Raw genomic sequence first — 27,960 nt, 5'->3', positions numbered from 1 at the left:
TATTCTTTACAATTGAGTTATTCTCGGTGGACTTGAGTATTACATGGCGGTAAATGGGGATGACGAGAAGCTGCTCTGCAACCAAATTCCAACTTCAGAAATAGGGTCGGGCATCGAGAACCGCTTCCAAAATTCGGACTCCAAAGGAATCAATTCTGCTTATTGATTCCTAAAGAAATTTTGTGTGCAGAACATACTTGAATTCTGAGTATCCACCCAAACATATTAAGTGGCAGACACGGTCTGCTGGTCTGCTACATACTGTAAAATGTTCACTTAAAAATGTATACAAAAAATATAAACTGTTGATGTAAACAAAAGTTCATAATAACCAACAAGCAATGTCATGATAATATGAATATGACTAAATATGACTTGTGTAATGGTTACAAAAACAAAACAAAACTGTGGGGGGAAAAAAGCATGTGACCTCTTTTGACCCCGCCCCTCAAAGAATCAGAATTGAGAATTGTCAATGAGCAGAATCAGAATAGCTAAAATCCAAACAATACCCAACCCTATTCAGAAATACTGTAGTGCGCCGAACATGGTATTGTAACAATAAGGACAATTGTAACAATAAGGACAAGTATGTTGTTAATCAAAGTTTTTTGTGTAAACACTGCTTTTGATATTGTAATCGTAAAATATGACTAATGGCGTTACTTCTCTTGCTGTTTTGATTTGGGGTCCCTGCTGTAAGTGTCATGGCTGGCTATCTGTGGAAGCTTCTTGATAAAAAGGGCCAATGGCAGAATCTCTTTGGGGTATGCAGTGTGTGGAGCTGGGGTTTGTTGTCATGATAATCCCCTCATTTGTAATGTGGGGATCAGCAGGTTACGGCTCTCCTCTTGCCTGCCATGTCAAGACTTGGGACTGGCGAGGTGGATTGTCATTTCTGAAGCAATATTTTGACAGCGCCTTCACTTTACTCCTATGCTTCAGCTCAAAGGTCACAGCTGTGCCACTTCCATTTACTGTGTGTGAACACTCAATCCCTGAGGAGTGGAGCTCTCTATGTCTCTCTCCCTGCCTGACTGTCTCTCTCTCTCTCTGTCTCTCTCTTTCTGTCTCTCTGTCTCTGTCTCTCTCTCTCTCTCTTTCAGCCTCTCACCATTTAAATCACTTGTTTTAGGAGATAGATGTCACGGCCAGTCCCACACAGAGCTTTATAGCGGGTCTAAAGCTCCCAAATTGAAGGGTAATTGCAGCTTGTAAACCTTTATAATAGAGTAAATGGAGAAAGACACTCCGTTCACCTCAACTCACTCACTGCGATACCTGATTTCCCCTCTTGTCATCATTCCAATTAGTATATAGTTAAAAAAAAATCCACCTCTCCCTCAGTTATTCATATTCCCTGTTGCCTCATATCATAGGCACTATTGGAAATTAAAAAACATATAGAAAAAAACAGTTGATTGTTGCAACTGCACAATGTCTCAATGAATTAGCTGTCATCCATTTTACTGTGCTTAGTGCCACTCCTCACACACCGTGGAAGGTAATGTCAGCCAAAGAAGGCACTTGTCAGTAATAGAAGAAGACTGTTGCTGGTGCAGAGTAACCTGCTCTGCCAGTGATCCTATAGAAAAAAACTGTTGCTGGTGCAGTGTAACCTGCTCTGCCAGTGATCCTATAGAAAAAAACTGTTGCTGGTGCAGTGTAACCTGCTCTGCCAGTGATCCTATAGAAAAAAACTGTTGCTGGTGCAGTGTAACCTGCTCTGCCAGTGATCCTATAGAAAAAAACTGTTGCTGGTGCAGTGTAACCTGCTCTGCCAGTGATCCTATAGAAAAAAACTGTTGCTGGTGCAGTGTAACCTGCTCTGCCAGTGATCCTATAAAAAAATACATTGTTGCTGGTGCAGTGTAACCTGCTCTGCCAGTAATCCTATAGAAAAATACATTGTTGCTGGTGTAGAGTAACCTGCTCTGCCAGTAATCCTATAGAAAAATACATTGTTGCTGGTGTAGAGTAACCTGCTCTGCCAGTGATCCTATAAAAATACATTGTTGCTGGTGTAGAGTAACCTGCTCTGCCAGTGATCCTATAAAAATACATTGTTGCTGGTGTAGAGTAACCTGCTCTGCCAGTGATCCTATAGAAAAATACATTGTTGCTGGTGTAGAGTAACCTGCTCTGCCAGTAATCCTATAGAAAAATACATTGTTGCTGGTGTAGAGTAACCTGCTCTGCCAGCGATCCTATAGAAAAATACATTGTTGCTGGTGTAGAGTAACCTGCTCTGCCAGTAATCCTATAGAAAAAGACATTGTTGCAGGTGCAGTGTAACCTGCTCTGCCAACGATCCTATAGAAAAAACTGTTGCTGGTGCAGTGTAACCTGCTCTGCCAGTGATCCTATAGACAAAGACATTGTTGCTGGTGCGGAGTAACCTACTCTGCCAGCGATCCTATAGAAAAAACTGTTGCTGGTGCAGAGTAACCTGCTCTGCCAGTGATCCTATAGAAAAAACTGTTGCTGGTGCAGTGTAACCTGCTCTGCCAGTGATCCTATAGAAAAAACTGTTGCTGGTGCAGTGTAACCTGCTCTGCCAGTGATCCTATAGAAAAATACATTGTTGCTGGTGCAGTGTAACCTGCTCTGCCAGTGATCCTATAGAAAAAGACATTGTTGCTGGTGTAGAGTAACCTGCTATGCCAGCGATCCTATAGAAAGTGATGGAGTGACAGTGTTTTGGAGCGCTGTGGCGTGCAGCCCCTGGGGGTATGAAGGATGTAAGTCTCCCTTACACAGCTCCCCTCCAGGCCAGGCAGAGCAACATCATTAGCCGCAGCAGATGGAGGGGCTTCAGCTCACTTCTGTTGGACTACTGCTGGAATCTGGTTTGATACAATGGGAGTGGATGAGAGCAACGCAGAGCCAGACAATGAATGATGAAATCCACATGAAATCAGATGAAACTTACACATACATAAAATAATAACCCAAAAAACAAAATTATAGATGATTCATCATTTATTGCTGAAGTGATGGTACTGTAATAGTAGAGGTTTGGACTCTGCGTGTGTGTGTGTGTGTGTGTGTGTGTGTGTGTGTGTGTGTGTGTGTGTGTGTGTGTGTGTGTGTGTGTGTGTGTGTGTTTGTGCGCGAGTGCATGCGTGCATCTGCCTCTGTTTGGGGAGCAGGGGAATAACATGCTAACTAGGGTTTGACCGATATTCTTTCATAGGCCGATACCAGTAGCAATGTTTTTTTTGTATTGATATTGCAGATAGCTGATGTTTAAATTTGACTATAATTGTCATGCAATATTCCCCAAATCAAATAATTAAATTCCTGAGATATATGTACAAATCTATTAATATTAATATTTAAATTCAGGAGATACAACTGTTGTACAAAAAGTTTGATTAAACAACGAACATACTATTTTATTAGTTGCCTGATTTGCTCAGAACTGACTGGAAAACATGATTATAACATTATAGTAGGCTACTATAGGAGAGTATACATCAGATCGGCAAATTAGGCCACACCCCGTTGACTTCAATGTAAAATAGCACTACCCCCAAAAAATGTAGAAAAATAACAATCAATCTCATTTTCTTAATGACCCCAAAACACCATGACATGACAATATATGACAACTCCTCTGGCCATAGAATTAAGCAATATCACATGAGAGGGAGTGCTGTTGTTGGCTAATATCGTCATGGCTGTGATTCGGTCGCGGCCTCGTGCCGAAGATAGTCACAGCCGTGACAATATTAGACAACAACAGCACGACCTCAAGTGTGATATTGCTTTTATACAACAGTTGTACAGCATAAACAAAGCTATATCCCGGTCGTGCTGCACTGGGAGCACCGCAAGCAGACATCCTGCCCCGGAGATTCCTGAATAGCGATACTTTTTTCTTCTGAAATGCTGTCACAAACCAATTCCACACATCCGCAGCATCCACAGGGCTTTGTATCTACATTAAACTCAGATTTTCACATTAGTTTGTAACTTTTGGTTGATTATTGGAGATTTTCCTCCTAGCCCTCGCTTTAGAGTGTGCCCCTGGAAAATCTGGAAAATGGTTTTTCCCTCGCCAAAATCTATCCTACATTTTGCGCATTATTTAGCCACCTTCCTGACCAGCTAGCATGAAATGGTTGGTATATAGGTCTTCTAGTTTCATACGATACCATAAACCCATTCACGCTTTAAAACTGAGCCCACTTCAGCCTCTGAAAGACAAACCTATGGAGAATTGGACCAAATACCATCATGTCACCCAACCCATTGCGGGCCACCAGAAACTTTCCAGAGACCTGCAATTGGCCCGCGGGCCGCAGTGAAGCCTATGTGGAAATTGCATTCTTTCAAATGGCCAGTGGGGGGCACAGTGTGTATAGCACTCCCCAGGTACAGTGCATACAACTCAATGGGGAAACAAGCCAACTTCTCTCTCGGTCTATGTCTTAACCCTAGAACACTAACGTGATTTAAAGTCACACCATCACTAACGTCGGGTATATTTCACCCGATGCAATATACCCCATAAAACATACTTCTCATCAAAATATCTTAAAGTACAACAATACATGGCAAATTGAGGTACTCTTCTTTTGTTTTTAAATGTGAAATATCACAAAAAACACAAAAACGTTTATTATGGGGGACACTATAAAAAATATGTCAAATTCGGGAAAAATGAGGTAATCGTTATAAAAAAATCCCCCCCCCCCCCCAAAAAAAAAACAGGAGCTCCCAACTTCTTCTTCGGTCCACCCATTCATGGGACTTGTGTGGTGAAAAAAAAAAAAAAGTTACCACAATACCATTAACCCTAACCCGAAGATATTTTTACCCTCTATCACTAACGTCGGGTGAAAATCACCCGAACACGTAGCACCTACACCTACATTCAATGACGTCAGTGAGCATCCTGAAGGTACCTAAGGACCCGCCCACCTCAGACAGCAGCAAGACAATGAAAATCACGTGAATTCAATTGTCTGGGTGAAAATCACCCGACGTTAGTGTTCTAGGGTTAAATAAACACTTTCCAAATGAGTTTATGGTCTGAAAAAACAATTTCAAGTCTTTTTCATGCTCTCAAGCCCTCCGTTTCTAAATTATATCCCCATTTCGAGGGAAAATAGACGATACATCGGATAAATAGAGGTAGAGGCAGCAATGTGCTGCAAGGCATCTAGTCTGCCACATGCAACATGAAGAAAACATTTGTTAGCAACCTAGCAACCAATGCTAGCAGATAGCAAGTAGTAGTTTAGCAAACTATCAGAAAATAGCATTACTTTATGATATTTTATTAATGTTAGTAGACACACGTAACTGTATAGATACCATACATGTAAAGTGACGCTCATAGCATGGCGGACCATTTAACGTTATCTAACGGTATGTAACGTAACGTTACATAAATGGTGTGCCCATGTTATACAGTAAGCGTCACTACAAATTATGTAAGGTGACATAACATCACAAGTTTTTGCAGACTTGAATGCTGTTGGTCGTTTGTTCAATTTGCTCTTTTGTCTGGTATTGGACATTTAAAGTGTTAAGCTTGGTGTCGGAAGACATGTGGATCTATTTGCGGATAGTTGATGGCCAAGGCAAACTTGGTAACTGAAGTCTCGAGAAGTAGGGAAGTTGTGGAACTTGATAGCTAGGTCTGCAAGGTTCGAAGTTGGGAACGGTTGCAGAGTGTTGTCGCGAGATTCGTTTATGAACAACTACTGAGGACCTGCAGAAACGAACCTTTATAGATCCCAAACATGACATCACCTGTGTTATGACATCACCAGCGAGGCCATTCGAAGGGCATGACTGAGACACCTATAAATCATGACATCATCACCGTCTGCGACATCATCAGTGATCCATGACATCATAGTAGGAACGACGACATCATAGTAGGAATGATGACATCACAGTAGGAATGATGACATCATCCTAACATAAAGCTGATATACACTTGTCTTGAGGCGTCCGCCAAGCTCAGCAATTTAATGTGTCATGATTATTGGTAAAACATACTTTATCGGATCGATAGAACTCAACATAGCCTCAGATCTTGCATGAATATGAGTTCTGGTAAATTAGGCATATATAGATAATCCACCAAGCAACACTTGACACAAATATAACTATTTCACAGCAGTCCAGCCCACCATGATGGGAATGGAACCATTCTTAAAGTTTGAATTATATCAAAATATATGTTGCATGGTGTTGCCTATGTAATGTATGCTGAATTGTTACAGATAACCATATTTCAATAAATATAAAGCATTCGTTGATTTGAAGCAGTCGGTTGTTTTTCCATCTTCACGTCCTTCTTCCTCTCGTCATCTGGTCCAAGCTGGTTCACTTCCATCAACGATCTTTATATCACATCTTATTATCCAACCTGCCTGCTCTGACCAGACAACTAATGGGCTCGTTCTGTGATATTTGCGGTACATTTGCGTACATGATTTACTTTAGTACATAGCCTACACAACAAGATTATCTTTGTTGGCAATGTTTATTGACAAAAGCACACTGGCAGATACATCAAAATAGATACAGCAAATCTCTGCAGCAGCTAGCAGGCTGGAGGCTCACACCACACCATGGTCTCTTGGCCAGACCCCGGACAAAACGGTGGTCGGCTGGCTGGACTGCTACTCGCCCATACCTTCGGGCTAAAACTTATCATATATTTTGTTTTTCTGGACCATTTCACCATTGCAACCAGCCAGCTAGCGAGCTAGCAAGCTAGCAACCAGAAGCGAACAACAATTTGTCTCACAGTTCAAGCCTGTGAGACAAATCTCCCCGTACTTCCGTGTAGCAAAATCCATATGATCCAATTATATATTACCAGGAAGCGGGAGATTCAAGCCTCATTTTCTGGTATCAAAACCCAATGGGTGACGTCACACTCATTATGTCCATATATTTACAGTCAATGATTAATAGTAGGGGGGGGGGGGACTCGGAGATGCATTATTTATGACCTTAAAATAAACAATTAATTTACAAAAAATACTATTGAACAGTAAAATGAATAAATAAAATTTGCAATAAATTCTCATTGCACATTTGAGAGTGTTTCAGTTAGCTGTGATCAGAGAGGAACATCCATTAGACTACATATAGTTTATTTAATAAGAGGTCAATATCTGCTCGATATATCGGCCTAACCCTAATGTTAACCCGAGCAGGCAATCAGTGCAATCACATATCAATGAGGAGTATTTATCTCCAGCAGCAGTATTCCACCCAGTGTGCTAGAGGCCTGCTGTCCAGGGAGGTGTGTGTGTGTGTGTGTGTGTGTGTGTGTGTGTGTGTGTGTGTGTGTGTGTGTGTGTGTGTGTGTGTGTGTGTGTGTGTGCGCGCTCGCTCTCTCTCTCTCTCTGAAGCACTGGCAGAATCCTAATCTTCCAGCAAGAAGCTTCACATGGCCAGATGAAGAATTAGGAGGGAGGCTGTGGGGGGGTCTGTGTTTTAAAGGACAGTGCTTTGAATGTCATTTGACAATTTCCTTTTAATTAGAACTAATTTACAGAAAGATGCCCAGCAGCTAATCTTTACAGGATAATTAACTTCTATTTTCTTTACTTTTAATTAAAAAGTGGAAAAGATTTAGCTGATCCATAAAGAATTGTTCTTTTGAAATGTTCATCAGACTTCACACTTCTTTTGGCATTGGTAATATTTAGATGATATCTGCGGCTCACAGTCTCCACTGAGTTATTGCAATGATTTTCTCCTCCTTATCCGAGGTATTAAGAAGTGGAACTATCAATAGCGGAAATAGGAACCAGAGGCAAATTAGAATTGAATTAATGAAGAATTGATTGCAAAAGGAGCCCCCCATCCCTCATAATGCTGGAATGAAATTGACATCTTAGATATATTCATTTCATAGAAATTCCTTGATGGGGAAATATTGTTTTATCTACATTATTTGATACAGTAATCATTTTCTTTTTTCTGAAGGCTACCCATTAATTTCTTTGAAACGATGCTCGACTAAAAGCTAATTGATGCCGAAGCAGTTTTAGCATTAACATTATTGCTATTTCACCCCCACAGAATCACAGGCCACTGAATAGTTCACTTGGGAATTTCTTTAGGTTGAAAAGCAGTATCACATTAAGCGCTAAAGACAGATGTAAAGTGCCTGGTGCCTTCGCACGATCACAATCCCCTCGGCCTCATCTGAGCTGGTAGGGCATTCATGACTACCGCATTTTAGTAGTCATTGACTAGTCACGGGAGATAAGTCTTCTTTATTTCACCCAATAAAAATGATCAATACTCGTCAGAAAGGTCTCAAAAACAGCCAGTAAAGGGTTAACTAATGTAAGCGGGACCAACCTGGTGGTATGTGAAATTTGCCTTTTTCACTTCCCACCCAATTCACCCATGCGTGTCTAAAAGGCAGGAAGTAACACGTGCAAGCAAGACATTAACGAGAGACCCAGCACTGGATCACCTAAATGGATTGGAAGTTGGAAACCCTCATTAATGTCTTGCTTGCACCTGGGTTACTGTCTGCCTTTTAGACACAAAATGGGTGAATTGGGTGGGAAGTGAAAAAGACGAATAGCAGAGTCCTTGATTGGCTCTGAGAGGCTGTCCACAAATGAGCCGCTAAACCCCAGCTGCTGACTGTTTGACTGCAGTAACAACATCCCTCTCTAAATATTTTAAATTCTGTTTATTTAACATGGCATCATGTAGAAATGATTGTTCAAACAAATCTATGTTCAATGTATATTATTTATTTATATTGTTTATTCCTAAAGCCACAGATGAATGATGAGTCGACTGTGATGTACAGTGTGTGAAAGGCCTATGAGCTGGTACTGTATAGGGAGAAGTCTTGCCTGGCCAGTTAGCACCTTCCAACACACTTGACTTAGTGGAGATAAAGTGAGCCAATATGAGGTGAGCGCGCTGTAGACAGAGCCTCCACTCCTCTGCAGACGAGCCAATGGCTGAAGATGGATGCCCCCACTTAACCATGATAGCTCCCTGGAGGAGCCTCACTCAATGGCTTCATTAAAAGTGAAGGTTCTAGTGAAAAGCTCGCTTATAAACCAGTAATTAAGACCACACATATTTTACCTGCTTTGTTTCAGCTGTCACATCCGGTGTAGAGGCACATGGTTAACTTTTATTTCCTTATAAGTAACAGAATGACACCAATAAATCACTCAGCAAGCGTGTAACAGCAAGGACTTGGGAATGCACAATAGGAAACAGCATCTATTGATGCATGCCATTTTAGCACCGTTTTTACTCTGTTCACCTCCCCTACAAACTGGAAGAGAATGGTACAATCCATTAGCGCCCCCCATATTACTTGGAGGAATACCTTCATGACTTTTATGGTCCAGACATTGTCCCAGTGTCCACCTGCGTGTGTGTGTGTGTGTGTGTGTGTGTGTGTGTGTGTGTGTGTAGTCTAGAGAGACGAGTAGAGGCAGCAGAGTGAAGCAGGACCCTACCAGGCTATATAAATAAAATTTGACTTGACTTGACTTGTGTGTGTGTGTGTGTGTGTGTGTGTGTGTGTGTGTGTGTGTGTGTGCGCGCCTGTGCATGTGCGTGTGTGTGTGTGTGTGTGTAGTCTAGAGAGACGAGTAGAGGCAGCAGAGTGAAGCAGGACCCAGCTAACTCCACAGAGAAAGTGCTCTGGCATCTGCTGAAGCCCTCGGGCATGCTCAGAGGTGCCTCCAGCATTTTAACGGCATAGTCAAATGCCAGCATGTTTTTATGCTTTTCCAATTCAAATTCACTGGATAAAGAAATAAGACTGTGTTCTTCCCCTTCAACAGTCCTGACAGAAACACTGGGCGCAACAACACAGAACTTAGCAACTCTGTAAACACGCCGTTGTGTCTGATTGGAATAAGATACCCGAGCGAATTATGTTGCAACAGTATTTGGGAAATTTGTCCCGCAAAAAAATAATAATAATAAATCAAAAAATCCCCTGTCTTAGAGAAATAACATTATTGTGGTTAACGCGTTCACCAGCTGTCATGAGGGATCAACAGATAGTGATACTGATACTGGCTTTTTCCCAGCCAATGGGTGTGTCTCACTCTGTGAACCATGAATGTACAGTAATGTAAACTTAGTGGGCCATCTACAGTAAATGCATGATGTCATCAGAATGCATTTCTATGCCTTGTCATCTGTGGTGCTACAGCCTTACAGGCAGGGGGGGGGGTGTATGTTTCTGTGTGTGTGTGTGTGTGTGTGTGTGTGTGTGTGTGTGTGTGTGTGTGTGTGTGTGTGTGTGTGTGTCTGTGTGTGTGTATGTGTGTTCGACAAAGATGTGAATACATTTATTCAGCCTTCGATGAACTCGCCCTCCCTCTTTTTCACCACACTTTCCAGGCGAGCGTTGCTGCTGCGTTTTGAAGCAGTTTGTTGACTGTTGATTGTAAGTGCCCGAATTTAGGAAGGCAGCCATTTCTAATCACCAGAATTACATTGCTTAGCAACCGGAAAATCAAGTTAAACAATACCATTGCTTATTCTTGGTCACAGACTGCAGCGCTGAGAACACATCAGTCTCCACTGAAGCTCTTCCATGTTCCTCCCATCACGCACGCACGCACGCACGCACACACACACACACACACAAGCAAAGCCATTCACAGACACAAAATACACAAATGGCAATTTACTTTTGACTTGTGTTGTGACATTACCTCCACGTTGAGTTTTATCGCAGAGTGTGTAACTTGGAAAAAAGGCTGTTAACTCTTTTTTTCTTATGATTTACGCTGCATGTAAAAGTGTCTGAAATGAAAAATTCCTTTGAGGGTTTCTGTAGCATATTAAGCTATTAAGAATTGCATAAATGGTATCTATTTTATTACAGTGATCAAGGATTAAATGAGAGGCTTGAGCCCTGTAACGTATATACTGGGTCTCCTCCAAGGCTGAGGGAGCCCTCAGCTTCCCAAAGGTCATTAGAGTGAGGAGAGAATATCGCCCCAGTCTCTCTTCCCTCTCAGACTTCCCAACCGCACCGTGCAAGAACAGACAAAACTCTAACAGGCAATGTACACCAGATGCGCTACGGCTGCATTGTGGATCCGGCAAAAGTGACGGATCGACCCTCGCCCATGTTAATTGATGGGCGATACATGCGGTACGGAAAAATTACGCACCTGTTCTATTTTTGTCGGATCCCACATACGCGTGTGGCAGATTACATGAGTGCGGGTCTGTTCGCAGCCGTAGCGGAGCCGTACCGTATCTGTTCCGGAGACGGTGTACATTAGCCCCTATTCTCATTTTCACACTTTGCTGTCACAGAGCTGGTGTGTATCCGTCTCTTTTCTGCGCGGGTAAACACTCAAATGTCTACCTGTTTGTAGAGGCTGACAGTGTGGAGCTAAGTAAAGAGGGCAGCAGCCACTTTGTCACTTGAGACAAAGTCTATATTTCTATGTTTCCTCCCCCTGCACGAGTGGGGAGAGTCGTGCGGAGTGCGCCTGTGTTAACCTGGAAGTGTGGACGGCCCAGTATCAGTGTTGGCACAAAGGGCCAGTCACAGGGAGCGGAGTTGGCAGGGGTTGAGGCGTGTGGCCCTGTTGGAGTTTAGGGCTGCATTCATGTTTAGTCTCAGGTGCTGCGTTTTATCCCCAGGCCAGCTTGGACCCACTTTCAATGGAGCTTTTGGATGAAAAACGGTATAGGTGGGAGCAAAAATGATTTCCACGCTTATAGAGATCTGCCGCTTTGTTCTGTCAGATTCAATTACCTCACCTCTAATTAGGGAGCTATAGAGGAGGCAGGGTTTGTGATCGGCACATCGCACTGTGCTGCCTGCTGATAATGTGAGCTATCGCTATCACAGTCCGGCCACGAGCTGCCCACATGGCGGACGGCTGGAAAGGCATGCCATGTACAGTACAGTACGTACACACATATTTGTTTCGTGCTTTTTTTTTCTCCAGAGTGCGAGTTTCGGAGGCAAGATCGCCGCATCTGGGCTGTGTTTTTTCTTTCTTCCCTCCATTTACTGTTTTAGCTGAGTGAGGCACATTTGAAATAAAGCTAGTATTTTCACCAAGGCTATGCTCATCCCAGCACCTCTGTCCATACTCTCCCCTTCCCTGCTCATCCCAGCACCTCTGTCCATACTCTCCTCTTCCCTGCTCATCCCAGCACCTCTGTCCATACTCTCCTCTTCCCTGCTCATCCCAGCACCTCTGTCCATACTCTCCTCTTCCCTGCTCATCCCAGCACCTCTGTCCATACTCTCCTCTTCCCTGCTCGCCTTCCTCTGTGACTCATTAATCCTGCGTCCATCATATGCTCTCAGAGTATCACCCCATTTGATAGGCTCAGTGGGGGCATTACCATATGCCTCTCCGGAGCTCCACTCCGCATGGCCGATCCCTATCAGACAGAGGCCATGGCACGAACAAAAGAGCTACTGTGATCAAGCCTGCATTCAGCCACCAATGTCTCTATTAGCATTGGCTGCCCCTGCCTCCTGCTCCTGCTGCTGCATGACTGTTTGAGCACGGCTGAGATTTCTTCCTCTAGTCGGCAGAGGAAGAGCTTGATGAATGCGGGCGATAGGGTTCTGGGCGGACGGTGTGGATGACAGGGTTGTGGGGGCGTAGGGATACCTGGACACTGACCCTGATTGAGAGGAGGCTCAGACAGGCTGCAGTTTTGCCAAAGCTTTCTCTTCAAATTGAGCAGAGATTAGTCTTGGTGCTTAGATGCTTTGTAAAAGCTTGCTGGAGAAAGTAACATGAGAAAGTTATAATGGGGATCTAAGAGAAGGTCAACAAGCTGTAAATAGAAGATAGTAAAGATAATTATGACAAATAGTTCCTTATTTTGAAAATCGAATTACACTGGTTTTATATTAGAAAGTGCATCTGGGCGTCTGGCTAGTGTAGTTGAGGTAAAGGCACTCGCCTACCACCGCAGAGATCCGGGTTCAATTCCCTGTAGCGGTACTTCTGGCTTGCCCAGACATTCCTCCAGACACAATTGGCCGTGTCTGCGGGTGGGAAGCCGGTGGGGTATGAGTCCTGGTCGCTGCACTAGTGCCTCCTCTGGTCGGTCAGGGGGCACCTGTTTCGACAGGTGCAATGACTTTACATTATGTAAAGTCATTGCATAAATGTGTTTTTATTGTAAAAGTAAATGTGAAGTAAGCCAAGTCTTATTGGAGGGGAGCGGACATCACAGTAGAACCGTGTTACGGCTGTCTCTCATCTAAATCACGTTGTATCTGCAAGGGATATACAGTATATACCACCTGGGTTATATGTTTCACATAGGGTTGTGTTTGGATTTCTATGTTTTATTTTAGCCAATATTGAAATGTTCGAGAATTGCATGTTGTGTGAACAGAAACATTATTTCTATCTGCCACTTTAGACAATTTAGGCTGATTTGGTTGATATTTATTCTCGAAATGTATTAGCCTCAATGCATGCTGGGAGATTTCACATGTGGCTCAACAGCCTCTGAATGACAGGGGCTCAAAACTACCATATAACAACGTTTTTTCCATTGGTCTTTGTGCCTGTCTGACGTGCGAGAGAGAGGGGGAGAGAACAGCCTCTGAATGACAGGGGCTCAAAACTACGATATAACTACTTTTTTTCCATCGCATGAGAGAGAGGGAGAGAGAGAGAGAGAGGGGGAGAGAGTGTGAGATGGCAGAGGAGAGCTGTGCGTAAATACGCACAATATCCGCGGCGCACTGAATAAGGCCTGGTTTTGAAAAGCGCTAAGCGCTAAATTAACACCAGGGGGGAAGATGTCGTTAGGCCGGTATTTAAGGCCGAAACGCCCATTCTGGCCTATTCTGGCACTGCGCCACGCCTCTTTGGCGTAAAGCGCATTTCGGGGCCTAAAACCATGTTGCTATCTTCCCGAGGCAGGCGCAAGGCACGTTTTTTTTCGTTTAACGCCAGTTTTTGCGCCTAAGGCGTGTGGGAAGATAGGGACCTAGGTGCCTACAATAGATTATATTGACAAAGACTAGGTGCCTACAATAGATTATATTGACAAAGAATAGGTGCCTACAATAGATGGAAAGCATGCATTAACAAAAGATCCCCGCGCAGATTTCCAAAAGGCTTTGTGTCTGCTGCTATACATCCTATGGTTACTTCCAGTCACCTGTCCAACTGCAGTTTTGAAATTCTTTGGGTTTACACTTACAGACCTTTGTGTACGTTGTAATGAGAGCCTCCTTTTGCAGTAGATCGCGTTGTTTTCAGCGCGGCGGTGAAATGCAGCCGTGTCATTGGCCATCTGAACTCAGAGGAGGCTTGATAAGAGGCTAACGCAGCAGCCATTCCTCCGGCTCATTCGTCAGCATGCGCCTATAGAAATGCACCAACAAGCCGTGGCTCACACAGTGAATGTGACAGGATTTTAAACAGTACACAACTAAATATAGCAGGAACGCCACTATCAGAAAATGAGTTAGGAGTGTGCTGCTAGTCGTTTAGAAAGTCATTATTCTTATCATTGCTGTCTCTGAAATAATTTCAGGTCTCTCCATGCAATGAATACAGTATAATAAACTAAACATGTGAGAATGCAAACAAACTTTGGTAATCTACGCGCTCCCCAAGAAGTAGCCACCAGGGCCCACTTTAATGCCTCCGACTGTGTGGAGTATTTCATTTTTCCATATTGAGAAAGGCGCCGAGGATCTCTTTTGGTTTGGAAATGGTCCATTTTAGTTGGTATCTGTTAGAGTGGGGCAACTGAGATGGCCTTATTTTGAGTCTATTAAAGCCCAATTCTATCTCATCTTATCTAGCTAATCTTTGTGTCTTATTGACCGTGATGTTTATCTTTCATCTCCCTTTACCCTTATTATCGCACAACACTATAGGCCTATTTTCTATGCTGCAGTAGTGTTGCTCTATTTGCCGGCAACGAGGAAGAATGGTTTAGTTGTACACACAGTTCTTATTCAGCTGTGTAATGGAATGTGTACAGAGTGTGTAGTATAGAAATTTATTCTCCCCCCCCCCCCTCCCCCCCCTTCACGCTGTCTTCAATTGCCTTGGCAGGAGCATTTAACGCCAGTCATGCAATCTCCCCTTGATACTGCGATATTTATCTGGCGGTATCATCTTAAGCGATGGTAGACTCATCGGGCCACTTCACGCCTCACTTCACCCCTCAGCGAATCAGCAGCAAGCATGGGATAAGATCATAAAACGATCCTCATTTAAAGCAGTGCTCTCCCTCCACACTGTCTATTAGAGATCTGCCTGCTAATTCTTTTCATGTCCAGGGCTCCTGCAGATGTACGGCGCTACAAAGGAGTCATTTATAAGACTAATGAAAAGAGGCAGCAGTTTGTGGAGATCAGGGGGGGCTTTTATGAGAAGAAAGAGAAACAGCCCCACTTTCTCAACTGAAATCATTGCTTTGTTAAAGCCGAGGGGGGGCTCACTCCCACTACAATAGAACAAACATGCACAAGGTGTGGAGAGGATATCGGCGTACATACTGTCCTCTGTTTGAGCTCCAGCAGGATGCACACGAGGCTGCCACATAGCTCATGTGTGACAGGCAGAAAGAGAGAGAGAGAGAGGGAGCATCACATCGAGCAGGCGGTGACAACAGCACTTTTGATATGATTATTCACTCACAGTTTAAACAGTCACAGCCAAGAGAAGGAGACTTCTTGATGACAATGATGCAGGCTTCTGCAGGACTGCCAGGAGTGTATCATTTCAAATATAAACTAAGCTTAAACTTCAAATGTTCCGTCATTTCTTTACTATGGTAATTCATGTGGGGACATAGGAAGGAGACATGTTTTGGAGGGAGAGAGAGGTGTGCAAGATGCACATTATCATAATAACATTCAAACGCCGGGTGAGATGTTTTTCAGAACTAATACAATTCAGGTAGCAGTACAGTAATTCCATCAACGCCCTTGATTGAAGCAAAATGGTAATATGCAAATAGCAAAAGAGATGTACAGCTACAAGCAAAACTCTGAAATCATTTAGATTTAAAGAAATAATATTGCACAGAGGGGGAAAAATTAATCACACGGAAAAGTGTCTCCTTTAAGATTGCACTGGTGTATTACCCGGAGGCATGGAATGTAAATGGAAAATCAACATTGTACCCTGTGATAAGGCTAACAAATTAATACAAGTATTTTCTTTCCTCCTCCCATGCTGATGCCCGTATAAAAAGTCTGGAAGGGAACTTTTTTCTCCCTCTGTGAGCTTTTGTTTTGCAGGTGGTGGATTAACATCGACGCTCACCTTGGCTGCATGTCAGCTTGCTTCTCACAAAATGCAAAGTCTCAAAGGCCTTGTTCAATAGCTATTATGGGAGGACCTTTATAGGTTTTTATGGTATAATAATAACATTCTTTATTGTCATGTGCCTTATCGTTGTCTATACTGAGTATCTGAGCATGTACAGTAGAGAGCATCGACAGTGCAGCGCATTTGTAGTATCTCAACAAAGCAAACAAGGGAAGGCTTTCTCGAAGGCCTGAAGGATCTGATGAAACTACTGAACATCTTCCCTTTGTGTGTGTGTGTGTGTGTGTGTGTGTGTGTGTGTGTGTGTGTGTGTGTGTGTGTGTGTGTCTCCCTCAGGTCCTCTGGAGGATGGCCTGGAGGAAGAGGACGAGGAGTGCGTCTCTGAGGAGAACGAGCTCTTGGCCAAAGACGAGTTCTCGGTGGAGGAGAACTTCTCCGCCGAGTTCGAGACGGAGAACATGAGCTGTGAAGACATGGAGTACTTCTGCAACAAAGGTAATGATCATTTACTCGGTTTAATAACCTGCTCAAGTCCGTTTAAACCTAGATTCTGCCATTGTGTGCTTGCATTTCACAGTGCTCTTTTCCAAACCGTATTTCAAATAGCAAATATGAGACACTATGTTAAAGATCCCCTATTATGCCAAGCATCAAATATAAGCCGAGGGCATCTAATAAAATTCCTCAACATGTCCAAACTTTGTGTTAAATGAAACCTGGACATCAAGCAATCTGGCAGAGCTTGTAACCGTATCAGAATTTCTCCTGCATCACTGCCTAGAGTTGAAACTATCCATTTTGATATTTCGTCCCTGCAATCCACCCAGGAGCAGTGGTTTGATCTGGGAGAGAGATGGCATCAGCAGCACTGGCTCTTCTTCTGTGATAGCACAGCAAAGGTGTGCTACACTTACTGTACGGCAATGCACCGGAGAGCATTGTGATAGCACAGAGAAGGTGTGCTACACTTACTGTGCGCCAGTGCACCAGAGAGCGCCGCGCTTCCCTTTGAGCACCAGCTAAAGCTCTGTGAACACTCAGCAGCACCTGCTACTGCTCGGAGGTCCAGCGCTAGAAAGCGCCTGGCAAAGTCCTCTTTGAACTCCAATTCAATTAGATTGCTGCTTTGTATGTTTGTTTCATTTTGGTCACACCTTGCCATCACAGGAGCTCATTTGTGGTCTGCTCCAGGTTATATTTTGAAGATGACAGAGTTGTCCCACCCCCCCCCCCCCCCCCATATACACCCCCATCCTACCCCCCCCCCCCCCCCCCGGTCGCATGGCTCTGCTACCCCAGGTGTCCCCACTCTCGCACGCCATAAATTTGACTTTTTAATGAAGAACCAATGCTTTGAATGTCTGTCTGTCTGTCTCTCCTCTCCCCTTTCAAAGAGAAATTGTTTTGAATTATTTTTCCACACTTCTAAACTGATGTGCCTTGTGGCTTGTGGGATTGCATTATTGAAGACTGCCTCAGAAAAAAGACATCTTTTATGTTTCAGGTAGGCTATGCCCCGCTAATCGTATCAATACTGTTTTCCTTTTGTTCTCACCAAAAAGTTGAAAGGCACAATTGTTTGAAAATTGCAATTACCAGCGAAGCCTCCTTCGCTTTAGCCTTTGTCTCCTTCATAATGTGTCCCTACACAAACTTCAAATGACAGCGTATGGTGGTGTAATGACCCACTAGCTATGAAATAGATGGTGCAGGGCACAGTGGTGAGTATGAAATAGATGGTGTAGTGCACAGTGGTGGGTATGAAATAGATGGTGCAGGGCACAGTGGTGAGTATGAAATAGATGGTGTAGTGCACAGTGGTGGGTATGAAATAGATGGTGCAGGGCACAGTGGTGAGTATGAAATAGATGGTGTAGGGCACAGTGGTGGGTATGAAATAGATGCATGGTGCAGTACACAGTGGTGGGTATGAAATAGATGGTGCAGTACACAGTGGTGGGTATGAAATAGATGGTGTAGGGCACAGTGGTGGGTATGAAATAGATGGTGCAGTACACAGTGGTGGGTATGAAATAGATGGTGCAGTACACAGTGGTGAGTATGAAATAGATGGTGTAGGGCACAGTGGTGGGTATGAAATAGATGCATGGTGCAGTACACAGTGGTGGGTATGAAATAGATGGTGCAGTACACAGTGGTGGGTATGAAATAGATGGTGCAGTACACAGTGGTGGGTATGAAATAGATGGTGCAGTACACAGTGGTGGGTATGAAATAGATGGTGCAGTACACAGTGGTGGGTATGAAATAGATGGTGCAGTACATCTGCTGTGTACTTTCAAGACCCGGTTCCGCCCCGGCCCCGCGACGTGCAGTACCGACCCCGCTCCGCGAACCCGCTCATATGATCAGTCAGTACCGCAACCCACCCCGCCCCGCAGACATGAGACCCGCGCCCCGCTCCGCTTCCGCATATATACATTTCTTTGAAGTGAACATAACCAAAGTAACTGCGATCGTTTCACAATTAACACAGGAAGCGAATAGCGGTCTTTTCTGGCCGAGTCACTGACGAGAGCCAACAACGGTGGTCTGTGCAGTCGGACTCGGCAGGCATTGCATAACGTTATTTACAATTAAGCACATTGACGGTGTTTTGTCACTGGTGCCAGTGCCAGCAGGCCAGCCAGGGCCAGGCAGCAGCTAAAGGAAACATGCTAGCCTTGCTGGCGCTAGCTGTCATGCAATGCAACAAGCTAGCTAGCATAGGTCTAGGTCTAAGATACTGAACGAAATGTACTAACGCTACTGAACTGAAGTCAGTCAGTGACCTACCTGTCTCTTGTGCCTGCCCTGCCCTGAGTGACGACCTGACCACTGACCCCCCCCCTCCAATAAACAAGCCAATACTGCCACTTAGTCGCCAGGATTTGCAACTGCAGTATTTTCTCTGAGTCTGACTGATTGTGACAAAGACGTCAGGTCGTCAGACTCAGACAAAACATGAAGTTACATACTGACTGATTTATTATCGTTATATAAAAAGTAAATAAAACTACATATATTATACAACACCCGCGGCCGCATGTTGTTTATTCTACCCAGATCCGAGCCCGCAAATAAAATGAAGACAAAATAACACCCGCCCCCCGCATTTTTTTGCGGGTACCCGGCGGGGCCCCGCGGAACCCCGACCCGATGCAGGACTCTGGTACCCAGTGGTGGGTATGAAATAGATGGTGCAGTACACAGTGGTGGGTATGAAATAGATGGTGTAGTGCACAGTGGTGGGTATGAAATAGATGGTGCAGTACACAGTGGTGGGTATGAAATAGATGGTGCAGTACACAGTGGTGGGTATGAAATAGATGGTGTAGTGCACAGTGGTGGGTATGAAATAGATGGTGCAGTGCACAGTGGTGGGTATGAAATAGATGGTGTAGTGCACAGTGGTGGGTATGAAATAGATGGTGTAGTGCACAGTGGTGGGTATGAAATAGATGGTGCAGTACACAGTGGTGAGTATGAAATAGATGGTGTAGTGCACAGTGGTGGGTATGAAATAGATGGTGCAGTACACAGTGGTGGGTATGAAATAGATGGTGCAGTACACAGTGGTGGGTATGAAATAGATGGTGCAGTGCACAGTGGTGGGTATGAAATAGATGGTGTAGTGCACAGTGGTGGGTATGAAATAGATGGTGCAGTGCACAGTGGTGGGTATGAAATAGATGGTGTAGTGCACAGTGGTGGGTATGAAATAGATGGTGCAGTACACAGTGGTGGGTATGAAATAGATGGTGCAGTACACAGTGGTGGGTATGAAATAGATGGTGCAGGGCACAGTGGTGGGTATGAAATAGATGGTGTAGTGCACAGTGGTGGGTATGAAATAGATGGTGCAGTACACAGTGGTGGGTATGAAATAGATGGTGCAGTACACAGTGGTGGGTATGAAATAGATGGTGCAGTACACAGTGGTGGGTATGAAATAGATGGTGCAGTACACAGTGGGCTACAGAAATAAAAACCTCTAAACTTCTAAAATCTTCAAAGAACCTTGTCAAAGCCATTTGATATTCCCATTGTCTCGGATACAACCATGCGAGGGACTCTGCCACAAATCTCCTTTTCCGTTCCCCATGTTTATGAATTAAGTCACACTAAATAGCAATCCAAAATGTCAAATACTGCTTTTCCGGGACACTAGTAATCTGTCCCTTGTCGTATACGTGCCTTACTAGTCAGATTCTTTTTTTATTACTTTTGCTATCTAAGCTCAGCTAAGTCTCCCATTGCCTCCTAAGACCTAAATCGTACTATCCAAATTTAATTTTTTCCCCTCCCCATGGCAAGTTGCACGCAATCGTCAGGTGTAGCCATTTTCCCACATTATCCATTCCTCAATTAGATCTCTTTCAAACTCATTTAAACCTATGTCTGAGTGGCTTAAATTTACCCCACTTATGTGAAACTGCCGTGAATTAAACGGGACGCAATCCTGGCCGCATTAAATGGTTTAAGTGTGTTATTCCTGGACTATAGGAGGAAAAAGAGAGCCCCTTGATGAACTAAACCCTCTCAAATGTGATGGCGTGCTGTAATTAGCCCTGTGCGGACTTGAACGCGGGTTTTAACGCAGCCACTCATCCCATGGCCTTTATCTTCTGCTCCTTCCCGGAGAATAAGGTCTCCCGTGTAAGGTTCCTCCACTGAGCACTGACTCTCTGCTCTTAGCTTAGCCTTGTATCTGTGTAGTCACTCTCTGAAATGGGCTTGTCAGGGGGACCTAAAACCTCCATTAAAAGTTTCAGCCTATAATAGGTATTAAAAAGCTGTAGGAACACAAAGAGGAGTACCAATTTTCATTAACATATGAAGCACTTATTAACTTTGATCAGAGTGCGGTGAAGTAGCAAAGCCGCTTAAAGGCGCAAAGGTCAAGAAGTTGAATGCCACCAAAGACTCAGCCATTTGCCTTACCCTTGCAGAAAAGGGGCTCCCCAGATAAGTGGATGGAGCACCTTGACGTCCCGTCTTGGCCTGAGGCTTGGGGACCTAGAAACCGGGCGATGGTTGACTCCACATCCTGTTTAGTCCTCACTGCCATGACTCTGATTGGTCTTGCCTATACCACCACGGTTCAGTTCCCGCTTCCCGGTAGCAGTACTTCCGGCTTGGTGGGGGGGGCTTTAGCTCAGGAGGTAGAGCGGGTCGGCCAATGACGCAAGGGTTGGCGGCTCGATCCCCGCTCCCTCCCAGCTGCTGTCGTTGTGTCCTTGGGCAAGACACTTAACCCTCCTTGCCTCGTATGATTGGTATGAATGTAGACATGAATGATGGTGGTCGGAGGGGCCGTTGAGCGCCGATGTGTGGCTGCCACGCTTTCGAACCACCGGTACGAATGGTGTGAACGAATAATGATTCTGTGAAGCGCTTTGAGCACTTGGAAAGGCGCTATATAAATCCAATCGTTATTATTATTGGTCAGATGTTCTTACAGACAAATTGGCCGTGTCTGCGGGTGGGAAGCCGGTGGGGTATGAGTCCCGGTCGATGCACTAGCGCCTCCTCTGGTCGGTCGGGGGGGGCACCTGTTTGGGTGGGGAGGGGAACTGCATGCGCTACATCCTGCCAGTGAACCTCCTCATTGTCAAGTGAGAAGAAGGGGCTGGCGACTGCACATGTATCGGAGGAAGCATGTGCTAGTCTACTACTCCCCAGATCGGCAGAGGGGGTGGAGCAGCCAACAACCGGGACAGCAGGGGGATTTAGCCACAGAAAATTGGGGCGAAAAACTGATTTTTTTTAATCCAAAAGAAAGAAAAAAGAAAGAAAGACTGCAATTGGTCTTTGCTGCCTTTCACTGATTGATGTCCTGTGTTTGTTGTCAGCCGGTTAGTCTTGAATTGGATGCAGAAATGACAATAATGCTTAGTAAAACGTCATTGATGCCAAACTGTGTGAATCATCGATTCTTCCCACAAAGACAAGTGACACTCGTCAGTGAAAGCACACATAATGGCACTGAAACATACATGGCTGTGAAAAGAAGTCGCTGGTCGCGTCGGAGAGACCCTGAGAGAAAGAAAACGGTTTGGACATACATGGAATTAGAGGGGTCTGCCTACCTAGAACACGAGAAAAAAAGGCACATGTGTGATGAAATAACCTTGGCTTTTCCTTGCGATTAAACAGAATCTTTCCTCAAACAGCTTCTTTTGCTCGGTCAATTTCACATTTATGGAGTCGTGCTTGTGAAGAGCACAGGGTGAACACTCCACAGCTAAGATTGATACTCTATTGACACACCTAGCTCCATCATTGTAAGAGAGGTACCTTTTTTTTTTTAATTTACTGAATGCCATCTTCTTCTTCTTTTACTGAAATGGTGAAATTTCACCTTGCTGTTTTACCCCCTCTTTTATTGTTGGGGGAAACAGGAGGAGGGGGCTGTCTGTGAAGTTCAGCACAGGGTGTTGCCACAAGCTGTTCCCTTTGTGCGTTCCAAGTGTTTTCTGATGACAAATGACTTCCTTAGTTAGCTGTGACAGTGAATTTACATGTCATGCATCTCATGTCCTACATGTGAAATATCATTTGTGATATAATGCCGTAGTGTATGATTCTGACTCTAGTGAGTGTATAATGATGATTACTGTAAATGTGAACGTTTCCATTCTGATGCACCACTCTCCTCTAAGACTGAAATGGCAAAATGACAGTGCAGGCAGAAAGGTTTGACTTCATCTCAGCTGAAGAGTAGGCCTATACCTGAATAGCCAGGACTTAACATAGCAAATAACAAACCCACCTTGACCCTGGAAGCGACCTCTCGGTGAGTAATTCGACTCGCCGCGGTCAGAGGCGTACAGTAATAAACAGAAGGTGGCAGAATTAATTATGCCACTCTTTGTGTAACACAGAAGTAATCAGAATCTCCGGCAACAGAGGAAGAAGATCTCCTTGGCTCTTTCGCCACAGCTGCCAGTGCCCAGAATTGTAAATGTGGAATTTTAATGCACAGTTGATGCTGGAGAATATGGGGAAATGCTAATTTGTGGTGCGATAAGATGAATCGAGTCATCCCTTTTAGCCCCATTTGACTCAGCGGAGGAAATTAATCATTAATGTTTGTTAAGTATGACAATCTAACTGGGCCAGATCTACATGCTCAGAGACTGAGGCAGAGTGAGATAAAGACCCCGGCTGCAGACAGGGAGGAAAACTGCCAGATTCTGTAATGATGGGAATTTATTGGCATTTAAAGAGACAGTGGCAAGGCATTTCACTAATAGCCTCCTTCCATTGGAGTGCTCTGCCTGCCACAAATTGCATGCAATTCAAACCTATTTTTCAGATAGCAGAGAAGTCTTACAGCTATGCTTGACTTTGGTGGAAAAGGTTGCTTGTTGGAATTGACTTTATCTGTTGCAGCCTAATCTGTATCAACAAGCGAATATGCAATATCAACTGACTAGCAGTACTACTGCTGGGGGGATGGCGGCCATCCCCCTAATATTAGATTCTGAAAATCATTGCCATGGCTCCAATACTGTAGCAAGATTGTGATGAGTTTAGGAAAGTGGCAATGGGTTAGTGTCATCTCTAAAGCCTAGCACTAGCCTAGAATGCATTAATCATTCTAAACATAAAATAGAAATGCACAATCCCTTACAATCGAAGAGTTAGCCAGACTAACATGTACACCATGATGTGGAAGAGTTAGCAATACTAACATGTACACCATGATGTGGAAATTACGACCTGTCTCTAGGCTCAATGGTCAGGATTAGAGTGCTCTGAGCTCCTTAAAGTCGCACACGACACATTGACATTTTCAAGGGCTTCCTTGGCAGAGACAATGCTAAAAGGGAGGGGAAAAGCCAATATGACTTTGTTGCTACCTTGCTGGAGGAGTTGTTTGTGTAAACCGCCTATAAGCTTATTGACCTGAATGTGTGGCACGCTGCGTGCGACTGCCATTTGGCTAGAGAGCTGTCCTTTGATAGAGCAGTGATAGGGCTGATTTTAACAGCTCACTGGCTCCTCTTGCATGCCCGCCAACCCTGCACCCAGCAGGGCCCTGCTCCCCAGCCCTCCCCTCCCCGTCTGTTCTGCAGCCTCTCTCGCTCACCCTTAAGTGTCTCCATTTGATTGCACAGGGAAGGCAACCTAAGCCAGATGTAAATTATGATCTAGGCGATAATGTGGAGGATGATCATTGACAATCTGTCTCCCTTGATAAGACTGCAGCGGGGTTCCATTCAAATGATGAAACAAGCTAGAGTCTCTATTGCTCACAGTAGACCTCTCTGCATGAAATGGAGCACCTCAATCAATCTATTTCTATAACAGAAAGGTCAAGATAGCTATGTGGTAGCAACCATAAAGATGGCTGACTATATTCCTAATGTCTTCCAAGTGCTTCCTTTCATGATACCGTACTGTATAGTAAGCAAAGGAGTGCTGGTGCAACACTTCCCCCTACACCCTGCTTTTTCCTACTGACATTTGTGCAGGAAACTTCATCAAAGCCCTGTGACATTGTTCCCTGCGAGGTTGCCTGGGCGATTGTGTTTAAAATGCATCGCAAACTGTGTTAGATAGAAGGGCAGAAAATCCTTAATCACTGCTTCATTAAGGAATCATCTTGTAGCTTCATTTCCCGGGCTGTAATTAAACACTTCCAATAGGTTTGGTTACAGGGCTTAACATGTTCGCCTGAGATCAAGGTAGTGCCTTTAATGTTATCTCTCCAGCTTTTTTTCCAACTCCGCTCCATTGGAAGGAACTGTTGATACTTTGCCTTTGTTATCATCGTCATAATAGCAGCCTCCTATGCTAAAGAGCTTCTCCGAGCCCAATCATAAAATAGTGGGGGGAATTGAGTTGAGTGGGCTCACTGATTATAGTGGGAGTGGGAGGAAGGGGGGGTCAAAATCACCAGCACAAGCAGACACTTGCATAAGCCAAACTGGGTCATAATGACCTCATGTGCTGTAAGTAGGACATTTTTTGCAGAATTCCCTTCTGTATCACTTTTTACCTCTTCTACTTCCCCTCTTTCAGCATGAGGCAGAAAGCTGCCATCCTTTTGGCAAAATGTCTGCTGCCTTCTTTGAAGTGAGCCATGTCAAAAAATAAGCTAAACAAGCCTGGTGTGTGTGCTTGATCTAGAGATTCACCTCACTCACAAGGGACGGGCTGGACTAGTGCTGTGTGTCCTGTGGCAGTTGTCACTGGAAGTGCGATAACTAACACTCTGAAATGCCTTTTGGAACCTGTGTGTGTGTGTGTGGGGGGGGGGGCTCTGATATGGCCGTGGTAAACAACCATATGGCAGCTGTGTCCTATTATATTTGGTGATATGCATGATTTTGATGATGTACTTTAGGAATCCAGAAATCCACATCTTAATGATATTGTCTTCATCAGCCTAATCTAAAAAAGCCTCTCCACTCATCCTTGTTGAATGTATGAAGTGTAATAATCCATTGTAGTAAGTCATCCAGGCCTGTCCTTGAGCGTACACTATTGGCTTTAAAACATCAAAGGCATGATGGTCACACAAGTGATAGAAATGTCCCTCCGCAAAACTACCCACTAGCACTACATTGCCCCAAGCAGGTTCACTCTAACTTGCCCGAGTTTGAAGAGACAGTCTGAGCAACCACTGTGTCAGCCACATTGGATTTATTTAGAGCACCACACTAGGGGCACCTACTTAGCACTGATTTATGTGCCTATAAACTTTGAGTACAAACTGGACTTACTGTAAGCGTGCAAAAATAGACATGTTTTTTTTAATACAGATAGTACATCTAAAAAGTATCACCAAGCGCTCCCGTCACTGTTGTGGCTGCACACTGGAAAGGCGGAGTCTATTTAACAAGGTCTTTAAGCACTTACATCCTGGGAAGAGATACCCAAATATCCCCTAGCATGGCCCCTGCCAGCCTACAGCATGGCCCCTGCCAGCCCCGAGACTGTAAATCAGCTCTACATCCTATAACACACATTCTAGCTCGCTCCACAATAGATCAAACGGTAATAAATAGCCACCTCTCTCCCACACATTGCTTTCCTTCCTGTTCCACGGGGCTTCCTCTTGTTTCTGCAAGCACTCACGGGAAGTCCTTTACATAAAAGTGTGCAGCTGGACCTGGTGAGCTGGCAGCAAACATGCAAACGCACAGGCAGAGTACTGTATACTGTATACTGTAGACACACACACACACACACACACACACACACACACACACCCCAACCCGATCTCCAAAAAAATTGTAAAATAGCAACGTTTGTGGACAAACGTTGGTATTTTACAATGTCGGCTAAGAAATTGTAAAATGGGAACGTATGCGTCTACAGCGGTGGGCGTGGTTTGGGCGTGTTTTACGGAGATTTTCTGTTTCTAACCCCTCCCCCTACTCTAATCCTAACCCTAAAATCTCAGAACGTTACTATTTTACAATTTTCGAGCCGAAATTGTAAAATAGCAACGTTGGTCCATATCGTTGGTATTATACAATTTTCTGTGAGACTGTGTTGCACACACACAGTATTTACATGCACTCACAAACACTTGACAATAGCTTACATCACAGCAGATTGTGAGAAACACACTCAAACATTAAAGGGAGAGTTATAGAGTTATATAGCTATATACTGTAGTTATATAGAGTTACATAACTAGGTGATTGTTTTGGCTTGATAATGTATTCTCTCCAAGCATCAAACTCCATCTTGGAAAAATGAAGCCAACGCAGAAGTGCCAAAAACTCCAGTTCCTTGATTGGCCACTTGAGGCTGAGTCTATTGTAGCTGCAAAAAGAAGTCTGATTGTATACAGTAGAAGTCAATGGGAAAACCCTATTTCTCACTTGATTTATTACCTCAGTAAAGACTTTCCTAATGAGTTGATGATCTCAATCGCTAGTTTCAAGTCTTCCTCAATACAGCATGATGTTCATTTTGTAAATGACGCTCCCATTTAGAGTAAAATAGAGGATAAAGCAGACTAGCAGCTTTGGAGCATGATTGACAGATCAGCTGTTCAGCGACGGTGCCAGTAACAGATCAGCTGTTCAGCGACGGTGCCAGTAACAGATCAGCTATTCTGCGATGGTGCCAGTAACAGATCAGCTGTTCAGGGATGGTGCCAGTAACAGATCAGCTGTTCAGGGATGGTGACAGTAACAGATCAGCTGTTCAGCGATGGTGCCAGTAACAGATCAGCTGTTCAGCGATGGTGCCAGTAACAGATCAGCTGTTCAGGGATGGTGCCAGTTACAGATCAGCTATTCAGCGATGGTGCCAGTAACAGATCAGCTATTCAGCGATGGGGACAGTAACAGATCAGCTGTTCAGCAATGGTGCCAGTAACAGATCAGCTGTTCAGCGATGGTGCCAGTAACAGATCAGCTGTTCAGGGATGGTGCCAGTTACAGATCAGCTATTCAGCGATGGTGCCAGTAACAGATCAGCTGTTCAGGGATGGGGAGAGTAACAGATCAGCTGTTCAGCGATGGTGCCAGTAACAGATCAGCTGTTCAGGGATGGGGAGAGTAACAGATCAGCTGTTCAGCGATGGGGACAGTAACAGATCAGCTGTTCAGCGATGGGGAGAGTAACAGATCAGCTGTTCAGCGATGGGGACAGTAACAGATCAGCTGTTCAGCGATGGGGAGAGTAACAGATCAGCTGTTCA

General features: G+C 44.3%; 1 protein-coding gene across 2 annotated transcripts in view; it reads left to right on the top strand.

The window, feature by feature from the left end:
• Positions 1–27,960, top strand: part of zfpm2a (zinc finger protein, FOG family member 2a) — a gene marked incomplete at its 5' end in the record, with an annotated part of 184,620 nt that overhangs the window by 30,017 nt on the left and 126,643 nt on the right. For both annotated transcript variants that reach the window (XM_083637778.1, XM_083637777.1), the window contains one exon: positions 16,623–16,781. In XM_083637778.1, coding sequence (XP_083493904.1) covers positions 16,623–16,781 — 159 coding nt within the window. The remainder of the gene's footprint in view (positions 1–16,622; positions 16,782–27,960) is intronic.

Source organism: Poromitra crassiceps (assembly GCF_964638095.1).
Source record: "Poromitra crassiceps genome assembly, chromosome: 1".
Classification (NCBI taxonomy): domain Eukaryota; kingdom Metazoa; phylum Chordata; class Actinopteri; order Beryciformes; family Melamphaidae; genus Poromitra; species Poromitra crassiceps.
This window is presented reverse-complemented; position numbering and strand designations above follow the sequence as displayed.